We start from the raw sequence: 10891 nt of genomic DNA, 5'->3' as shown, positions 1-10891 counted from the left end.
TGCTCTTGAAATTCTTTTTTTTTTTTTTTTGTCTTTTTCCGTGTCCGGCAACGGATCGCAACCCTCAGTGTTGCCCCCATACCGGACCGGGGACCGGCAACAGGATCGCAACCCTCGGTGTTGCTCCCGCGCCTCGCTCAGCCAGTGAGCGGGAACCGGTCTGTATGTGGGATCCGAACCCTCGGGCAGGAGCGCCGCCACGCTTCCCAAGTGGCGCACTTATCCAGTGCACCACCGGGCCAGCCCTAGAACCTTGTTAATGTGTTACGTATTTAAAAAATAAAATTAAGGCCAGAAAGATGAGAGGGGATATCTAAACTGAATAAAAATGAAAACAAATAAACCTGACAGCGTTTTAAATAAATAACATATCCACATAGGAAGAGGAAAAAAACTAATCCAAGTAATTTCTCAACATGGTACTTTATATGTCCTCAATTTAAAAACAAATAGAACTACAAAGTAATCTTGAATTCTACTTAATAGGTTTGTTTTTTGTAGTAGAGCTGAGTGTATCAATTCTGAAACTACTCTGTGTATATTATGAGATTAAGAGAAACCAGGCTCCTCTTGCCCCATCTCGTTCACTGCGCCAGGGCTGAAGCCTGAAGATTTCTTTGGGAGCCCACCTCGTCCACAAAGGCTTGTGACAGGGTGCTCATCTCTCTTGGTGACCACTAGGCTGAAAGTAAAGCTAAGCAATGATGCAGATCCATCTAGCCTAGTCATTCATTTATTCCAGAAACCAATTATTTGGCTGGGGGAGCACCTACTAAGGTCTAGGCAACATCTAGGAATTGGGGATAGAACTGATAAAAAGGTAGACAAGGTTCCTGCCCTCACAGATCTTACATTTTAGTGCAAGCAGACACTAAGCAAGAGAACAAATCAGATTATTCTACATGGTGATAAATGCTATTAAGGTAATGGGAAAGAAAAGACCAAGGGTAGGGCGAGCACAGGGTAGGGTAGGCAGAGGAAACCACTTTAGGCTAGTTGGTCAGGGAACATTTCTCTGTGGAGGTGACATATGAACCAAAACTTAAAAGGTAATGAAGTAGATATGTGAGCATCTAGAACTGTATTACAGGAAGAAGAAACACTAAGTGTAATGACCCTGAGGCAAGGAGAAACATGTCCCATTTAAAGAATAGAAAGTCAGGGGCTGGCCCATGGCTCACTCAGGAGAATATGGAGCTGATAACACCAAGGCCACGGGTTTGGATCCCATATAGGGATGGCTGGTTAGCTCACTGGGTGAGCATGGTGCTGACAACACCAAGCCAAGGGTTAAGATCCCCTTACCGGTCATCTTTTAAAAAAAAAAGAAAGAAAGAAAAGAATAAAGAGTCAGTATAGCTGGAGTACAGAAATTAAGGAAGAGAGTGATACAAGATAAAAGAAGAGGAGAAAAAAAACAAGAGACAGATCATTTTGGGACTTATAGCCTTCATAGTAACTTTGGATTTTATTCTCAATGGAGAGTTCTAAATGGATTTACTTTCTAAAAAGAGTGTGCCTGCTGCTGTTTGGAGAATGGAATATAAAAGGGCAAGTGTGAAAGAGAATACTGTGAAACAGTGGGCCCAGGTGAAATGACAGATTAGGATGGCAGCAGTGCAAAGAGAAAGAAGTAGTCAGATTGGGCACGACGTATGGGGTTTTTTTTGGTAAATGAGTTTGGCAAATTGATCTTGTTGGGGACTGATGGCTCTTCTGACATATACTCAGAAGTGTCCTAAGACAGTGCACGTTCTAAGGCTGTTTGCCCTGCTCCACTACCATCCTTAAGCCAGATCACTAAGCTGCTCTAATCTTTGCCTTTACATCTCTGGGCTCCCATCTCTTCTATCAGGGCCCAGTTCCAAGTGGTGCTCCCCGCCTTTCCCTTACTTCTCTCCATTTCTGTGGGCCTACTGCCTTGAATCCCAAAGCCTCATCCAACTTCTTTGTCCCTACCACTTTTTCCTTCCTGTACCTTCTGGCTCTTGTCTATCCCCTCTGCTTTCTTCTCCACCTCCATACCAGGGTAAGGTTGAAACAATTATAAGCACTGAAGATGCCAAAAGGATATTCGCCAGTTTCCTTCCAGTTCCTTATTAGTAAGACAATTTCTAGGAAGATGCATCATCTTTGGCCACTGTTACAATTTGGCATTACACTCACTGACTTAACTCCATCCTCTGAGAATTCAGGTTTTCTTGTATTCTTAATTGCAAATCAGATTGGAGAGACAAGTAGTCCCCAAAGAATTAACAGGTTAAAGTTCAAAAGTTCATTAGTTAATTGTACAGTTTCTACATGGGAAACATTACAAAACATTTTATAAAACATTATAGGGCCGGCCCCGTGGCTCACTCGGGAGAGTGCGGTGCTGGTAGTGCCGAAGCCACAGGTTCGGATCCTACATAGGGATGGCTGGTGCGCTCACTGGCTGAGCATGGTGTGGACCACACTGTGCCGAGGGTTGTGATCCCCTTACCGGTCAAAAAAAAAAAACCATTATAAAGGTTTCTAACCCATCTGTCCACATCATTCACATTTTGAACAAAGAACATAAGGGACACAGGGACTGCCTGAACCTTCAGAGTCAATCCCATTCCTCTCTACCAAAAGGAACAAGGGTCTACCCTGGGACCCTACTAGAAAACCCACATAAGAACACAAGATTAGAGAGAACAGAAACTGTTCCCAATTCTCAATCCAAAATTCTCTTCTTCCCCAGATGACTGACACAGGGACTGCCTGAACCTTCAGAGTCAATCCCATTCCTCTCTACCAAAAGGAACAAGGGTCTACCCTGGGACCCTACTAGAAAACCCACATAAGAACACAAGATTAGTATGAGATAGAGGGAGGAGAAACTGTTTTGTTAGATCAGTTGTCACTACTTACAGTTTTAAAAACCTAAGCTTGAAGAGGTCAGGTATTGCCCAGAGTGATTAAGTAAGTATCAGAACTGGAAGTAAGTATCAGAGTTGGAAGACAGGTCTTGTCTTGCTCATTCCTTGCACTACATTATTCTATCATCTTAGCAGGACATGTGTGGCTGATGACATTTCAAATGACTTTGCAAAGATACTTCTTTTGGGAAAAGATACTTACAGGCATTTTTTGATTTTTGTTTTTTTCCTACCAGCAAATTTTTATAAAAACAACATCCCAAATTTACTTAACAAAATGTCAGAAAAAAATTAAAGATATAAAGAACGTTTTTGTTTCAACCTAAGACTGACAAATCATCATATTTAATGTTAATAAAAATTTTCACTATAAAAATCATAAATTAGCAAAAATGACTTCAGGCCACTCAACTAAAAATAGTTTGGAAAACTAACAACTGTCTTAACTGAAAAAAGTGAAACTCATTAGATAATACTTTACTTTCCTCCATAACATTTATTACCATGTGACAATTTTTACATTGATATTGACTGTCTCCTTCCACTAGACCGTAATTTTGATGAAAGCACAGAATTTTTCTATTTTGTTCATTGCTGTAGCCCAGCACCTACAACTGTCACTGGCCCATAGTAGACATCTGATAAATATTTTTTTCAGTGTTGAATGCATACATATGGGGTGAGGTTTACTTGCAGCAGAGTGCTTATAAGACTGCTTCTTGAATGAACTTTCAAAAATTGGAAATACAACATAAAAGCATAAATCTGGATGAGGAAGTTAAGCCTGGGAAAGAAGGTTCTAGTGAGAGGTCTTAAAATATGGTCATGTACCAGGATGCAAAGCAAAAGAAGCTTGTTGCAACTAACACAGGTGCCACGGTCTCTTGCATTTAACCTTGGGTATTTAACTGACAGGACAGTACTCCTGTGCTGATATGTGCATACTTCTTACACATTCTTTCTCTCTCTGAGCCTTTTACTTTTTTTTTTTTTTTCTTTTTGTCTTTTTTCGTGACCAGTAACGGGATTGCAACCCTCGGTGTCGCACCCACACCGCACTCAACCAGTGAGCGGACCGGTCTCTATATGGGATCCGAACCCTCGGCAGGAGCGCCGCCGCACTCCCAAGCGCCACACTCTACCAAGTGCGCCACCGGGCCAGCCCATTTTTACTTTATTTTTTAAATAATTCTAAAAACATTTGGTTATCTGATTTTTCTAGCTCTAGTAGAAATTAGAAATAGAGTGACTTCATAGGAGCAAGCTCACTAGTTAAAAGAGACAGTCTGGAAGCCAATATGGTAACAACCAGGAAAAAGAAAATAAAGCAGATACCCAAAAAAAAGCACAGGAATCTGGTACCATTTAGTTTCAATTCAAATATATCCAAACACAAATATATATATCCCATGAAGTTTTTGCTATTTCAGAATACAGTTAATGATTTTCATAAAAGTGACTCTTAACAAAAAAAGCTTGGATTATGTTCTGTGGACTCTGCTTGAAAGCAACAAGGAGCTATGTCAACCTTTAGTAATTTCCATAAAACTATAAATAAAAAAGGTTGATCATTTAAAGGGGCAAGTAATTAGTTGAACGATTTAGTTATATGGAATACCCAGTCCCTGATGATGATAATAGCTACTTTTCTAGGGTTTTGTTTCAAGATCATTTTAGGCACCAGACCCCAAACTAAGTCCCTTATGAACAGATTTTTCTGTTAATCCTCTCAACAACCCTGTAGCAAAAATATAAGCATTCCCATTTCCTAGATTACAAAACTGAGGCCAAAGTGGATCAATATATGTTCCAAATCATAGAGACAGAAAGTGGTACAGCTGAGATTCAAACTCAGGTGTATGACTACAAATCATGTGCTCTTTCCATTAAAGTGAGCTGCCTCCATAACACTAATACAATCAGGGAATGAAGTATTAACTGTAACAACAATTTGTGGGAAAACACAACTTCTCACAGGACAACAGAATTTTTTTTTTTTAAAGATGACCAGTAAGGGGGTCTTAACCCTTGACTTGGTGTTGTCAGCACCATGCTCACCCAGTGAGCTAACCAGCCATCCCTATATGGGATCCGAACCGTGGCCCTGGTGTTATCAGCACCACACTCTCCCAAATGAGCGACGGGCTTGCCCAGGACAACAGAATTTAGCATAGCTCCCCAAAGCCATAAACCTGGAACTCAAAACCACATTTGCCATCCTTTTTCACTAACTCTTTCTTTACTTCAGCTCCAAAACACTAAACACCTATTCATGACAGTCAATCAAAGAATTCAACAATATCTATTATGCATTCACCATGTACTATATTGTAATAAATACTGGTTATTTCTAACCTCTAGTAACTCTCAAATATTTTCTTTACCTTTTATTCTTTTTTTTTTTTTTTTTTTGCATCTGGCCAGTTCAGGAATCTGAACCCATGACTTTGGTGCTATAAGGATGCGCTAATCACCTGAGCTAACCAGCCAGCCCACCTTTTATTCTTCAATCAATGGAAGATAAAAAACCATTCCACTATAAAGCAAGAAATGTGTGACATTCAAATGAGTATGGGTGATGTGCATGAAGCCAAAACAAATTGGTGAGAAAATATCAAAATTTAGATGTCTCAACTGGAAATTCAACTTTTTCACACAGTGCTATCACACAAATGTCAGTTTTTGTTTGTTTGTTTGGTTTTTTGTCTTTTGTCTTTTTCCGTGTCCGGCAACGGATCGCAACCCTCAGTGTTGCCCCCGTACCGGACCGGGGACCGGCAACGGGATTGCAAACCTCGGTGTTGCTCCCGCGACTCGCTCAGCCAGTGAGTGGGAACCGGTCTGTATGTGGGATCCAAACCCTCGGGCGGGAGCGCCGCCGCGCTTCCCAAGCGGCGCACTATCCAGTGCGCCACCAGGCCGGCCCAAATGTCAGTTTTTTTGTTGAGATTTTTTTTTTAAGTTCCATATCAGAAGGACACTTTCCAGAAGTATTTCTCTGATAAGAAGTAACAGAGTATTTCAGGTTAGAGATACATGTTCTTGGCAGAAGAAATCGTATTACCAAATAGAAAGAGACAATATTTTATTTCACCTTCCGCTTATATAAAATTCCAACTTACCATATCTGTGCTAAAACAGGCTGAGGTAAACCAGATTGAAAAAAGAAGTTTCTAGCTTGATCACCTATAAATTAAATGGAAAAAAATTTCAGAAAAACAACAGCCGACAGAAATCTTAAAATTATAAACATAAAAAAGAGGCTGGTAATCCTATAACTGAAATAAATATATGATAAAAGTCAAATAATAAGCCTTATAACAGTAAAATAAACCTATCAGCATTGACTTTAGAATTTAACACTCTTAAAAATCATCTCAGAAAGGTCCCACTATTTGCTGGTACAGATTGTCCACTTCAATTAATCTGCTATTTACTAAAACGTTAACAGCTACCCATTATGCCAAAGCACATCTACAGGAATCCTTAGAAAACTGATGACCCATACTTCTATTTTATAAAAAAGTTCTTTGTCATTCATAATACCTATATTCTAAATTTGGGGTACTTCTGATAAACATATGAAGAATAAGCAATATTGATTAAAAGAATCACATCAATGATGAAGAATCAATAAATTAAAGAGAACTATAGTACAAACACACACAATAAAAAATTTCCCAGAAAATCTAGATCCCCTTTTTCTTAAAATGAATTCCTGAAGAATAATAAAACAGAAAAGATAATAGAAAAGGCAAAGTACAAAAGAAACCTGAGGTTAGATAGGAATAAAAGAAATCATTTTTTTTTAAATGTTCAGTATCTGTTAATTTATTGAACAAGTTCCCGAACCAGCTCAAGATCAGAATTAAGCAAGTGTTTCAGTTCAGGGATGACAGTCTAATCTTGCATTACTTAAAAAATGTGGTCCTTGGATATTAATCAATTCCCATCACTGGTGTGCCCAAAACAAGTGGCTTGACATGCTCTAAGGATTGCAAACAAGGTATGACTGCATTACATGAAAAGCAATTGCAAAAATACAGGCTCAAGGTTAAGGCCAAATAGGCCAAATGTCCCCTGAGTCATGTGTGCCCACCTCAGCTTTGCTTAACAGATTTCTCACAGATAAAAAGCACCACTGATAAGAAAAAATGTAAAAATACAGACTCCAATTACCAGTAATAAATCCAGATATTGGCTTTAAACTATGGAACTGCTGATCATGCTTTGCTCTTTCCTCTACGGTTATGGCCCAGATATCCAGGCTGCCTATAATTCAAAGAAAAGACAAATTATTAAGTGAGAAAAGAAAAACAAAACGCTCACACACACATACTATCTCCATAGCCCTTTTAGATTCTATCAATGTGTATAAGTGGTTTGATAAATTAATATGTTTGTCCTTGGAAGTTAAGCATACAAAGTTAAAAACTAAGAGGAAAGCAGGACAAAAATAAAAAAGAAAAAGAAAGAAATTGGCATAAATTCCTTTCTTAGAAACTTGTTTGATAATACCATAGTTTGCAGGATTATATAAAGGCACAGTAAGTTTATTTATATAAACCTAAACAACAAGGTAAGTTAAACTTAAAACTGCACTCTCAAGTGCCTTGTTGGGCTACGCCTGGGCCGCCAGCCATTTTGGGAAAGTACCTCAGCCATTTTAAACTTGCTTCGGGCTGATTCTGGGAAACACAACCCAAGGAACCAACAAGTACAGAAAACAAACAGTAAATCAGAAAGAAAGGAACAAAAGATACTTAAGACATCCAAACAAAAATCAATAAAATGCTAGGAGTAAATCAACACTTTTCAATAACAACTCTTAATGTAAAAGGATTAAATTCCCCAATCAAAAGACACAGACTGGCTGACTGGATTAATGTTGGGCTACGCCTGGGCCGCCAGCCATTTTGGGAAAGTACCTCAGCCATTTTAAACTTGCTTCGGGCTGATTCTGGGAAACCGAAACCTAAGCGGAGAACTCAAAACTTAAAAGAACTAACTTCCGGGGTACGGTGACTCTGCACTTTTTTCCCGCCTGCCCTGTCCTCACCCCTCCTCCCGGGTAGCAGTGTGTCAACTCCCTTTTGGATAAGAGCTCCCCCGCCCCTGGTACCTTATAAAAACCCCTGCTTGCTGTAATAAACAGAGTTCCGGCTTTGACCGCTCTCCTGGCTCGGTGTTCTTTCTTTGTCCCCGGGGCTGAAGCGCAGAGGGGATCGGGCCTGCGACACTCATCATCCCGCTCAGCCCCACAAGAGGTTACCGCCGGCTAGTCCGGGGTCCCTTCCCGCCCTGTGTTGTTGGTCCCCGGTGGCGAGGAACCAACAGTGCCTTAAATGCCACAGGGTGAAAGCGAAAGAAGTTCTTGAGCCTCACCATTAGTATCCTGTGTGATTTCATGAAAATCTTTTGTGGTGACGGTTACACAACTCTGTAAATTTTCTAAAAGTCACTGAATTGTACATTTAGAATTACAGGTTGAGGGGCCAGCCCGTGGCTCACTCAGGAGAGTGTGGTGCTGACAACACCAAGCCAAGGGTTAAGATGCCCTTACCGGTTATCTTTAAAAAAAAAAAAGAATTACAGGTTGAGCACCCCAAATCCAAACATCCAAAATCTGAAATGCTCCAAAATCTGAAACCTTTTGAGCACCAACATGACACTCAAAGGAAATGCTCACTGGGGCAAGTATAATACAAATATTCGAAAATCCAAAAAAAAATCAAAAATCCAAAACACTTTTAGCCTCAAGCATTTCAGATATGGAATATTCAACACAGTCAATTTTGTGGTATGTAAATTATATCTCACTAAAACTGTTTTTAAAAATGGGTTTTCTTAAGTTAATAATAATATATCAATATTGATTCATAATTGCAACAAATGTACCACACTAATATAACACATGAATAATAGGAGAAATTGTGTATGAGTGTGTGGGCAGGGTATGGGAACTATCCATACTTTCTGCTTGATTTCTTTGTAAAACTAAAACTGCTATAAAATTTTTTTCAAAAAAACCTAAAAACCAACTAACTAAATAAATAGTATCTGACAAAAAATAACGACTAACAAAAATGAATGATATTTATGCTCTCCCTCAGTTTCGGCTCTTACACTGACCAGATGCTCCCCCATTACTAAGATCTTCACTTTAGTCCTAGGTCTCCTCAAATTCTCTAAAATAATTCTAGATTACATACGTGAAAAGCTTTCAAAAGTTCACTTTCCAAAAGAAGTGGAAACATGCAATATGTATGCTTCAAAAATGTGAATGTGCCCAGCACAAGAGCAAAAGATTTAAACACTGCATCTCCCCTCTCTACCAGGTCTGGTATGACATTGATAGGTAAAGTGGAAATCAATTCAGTCATTAAAATAAAATTTACTGAATGCCTTGTATGTGCCAGGCACTGTGTTAGACTCCCTTCCCTCGTAGGCCTTACAGTCCTACAACTTCTAGAAGGTATTTTTACTGTCAGAATTCATTCCTGGAACTATAAACAAAAGAAAAAAAAATTATAGAGTAATAAGAAGGGGGAACAACTCCCTACCCACAAAATAAAACAGAATAACTAATGATTTTGAAAAGTTTGCAGATCTCTGTCCTGGAATCCCATATAGACCTTTACAGATGTGATCAGAGGATGATGCTTTGTGCCTCCTTACTCTCTTCATGATGACTAGATTAGACAGCTGCCAAGAATAATTCATTAATTCAACACACTTTTATTAATAAACACTTGGCCAGTAAGCAAGAACAACATTGAACAATTTCCTAAAAAGGTTAAAAAAAAACTACCTGAAGGGTCGGCCCGGTGGCGCACTGGATAAGTGCGCCGCTTGGGAAGCGCGGCGGCGCTCCCGCCCGAGGGTTCGGATCCCACATACAGACCGGTTCCCGCTCACTGGCTGAGTGAGGCACGGGAGCAACACCCAGGGTTGCAATCCCGTTGCCGGTCCCCGGTCCGGTACGGGGGCAACACTGAGGGTTGCGATCCGTTGCCGGACACGGAAAAAGACAAAAGACAAAAAAAAAAAAAAACTACCTGAAAAACACATTTTATGCAGATTGGTATTTCAAACAGATAAACTAAAGTAAAACAAACAAAAATGTCATGCTTCAAATTCAACAAATAAGTTGCAAAGAAAAAACAGGGATGGAGGGGCAGTTAACAAACTAAGAGACTTATGAACTAAGGAGACACATGAACTAACTGCAATGTATACATCTTATTTAGATCCCAATTTGAATAAACAAACTATAACAAAATGTGTCTATAGACTATCAGGAAAATTTTAACATGGCTGACATACTAAAACTTTCATAGGTGCGATAAAGTGGTGTGTACATTTTTACAGGTGTGATAATGGTATTGCAGTTATGTCTTTAAAAGTGTTCTTGTCTTTTAGACCCATACTGAAATATTTATGGATCAAATGATATGATGCCTGGGAATTGCCTCATAACAATCCAGATGAAACAACACTGGCTCTGAGTTGCTAATTACTGAAAGTATATGATGGAGTACATACGGGTTGATTATATTATTATACTTGTTCCTTTGAAATTTGCCATAATATCAAGTTTTTAAAATCCAGTTCCAAATTACTTTAAAAAAGGAAATTTCTGAAAACTTACCACCAAAAGGTGTTGGAAACTGAGCCATGGTTCTGTAACTTCTACCTTGCTAATCGACGCCTGTAATTGAAATACAACATTTAAGTTTATGAAAACTTCACTCCTGTGTACTTATAAACACACTAGCATGGTATCTTTAATAATCAGAGGGCTGATGCTAGAGCTAGGAGATAGCTCTACAAATGAAAGGTACAATTAAGGGGTTCATTCATTCATTCTCGGTACAGTTTCTTAGTGCCAAATACAATGATAGCACTGAGGAATGCTGGTGAAAGACTGGCAACAAGGAGCTTTCAGTCTGGTGAGTGATACCATTAGCTCAAGACAGCCTACTACA

General features: G+C 39.3%; 1 protein-coding gene across 2 annotated transcripts in view; it reads right to left on the bottom strand.

Annotated features, from left to right (window-relative positions):
- ITSN1 (intersectin 1 (SH3 domain protein)) overlaps nt 1-10616 on the bottom strand; it is a 146014-nt gene extending 135398 nt beyond the window's left edge. For both annotated transcript variants that reach the window (XM_008570921.1, XM_008570920.1), the window contains exons 1-3: nt 10555-10616; nt 7083-7175; nt 6026-6089 (exon numbers count right to left, since the gene is read on the bottom strand). In XM_008570921.1, coding sequence (XP_008569143.1) covers nt 6026-6089; nt 7083-7175; nt 10555-10582 — 185 coding nt within the window. In that variant the 5' untranslated portion in view covers nt 10583-10616. The remainder of the gene's footprint in view (nt 1-6025; nt 6090-7082; nt 7176-10554) is intronic.
- Nucleotides 10617-10891: the final 275 nt, after the last annotated feature.

Source organism: Galeopterus variegatus, unplaced genomic scaffold, assembly GCF_000696425.1.
Source record: "Galeopterus variegatus unplaced genomic scaffold, G_variegatus-3.0.2 Scaffold643, whole genome shotgun sequence".
Lineage (NCBI taxonomy): Eukaryota > Metazoa > Chordata > Mammalia > Dermoptera > Cynocephalidae > Galeopterus > Galeopterus variegatus.
Note: the sequence above shows the minus strand (reverse complement) of the source record. Positions and strands in the feature narration are given on the sequence as shown.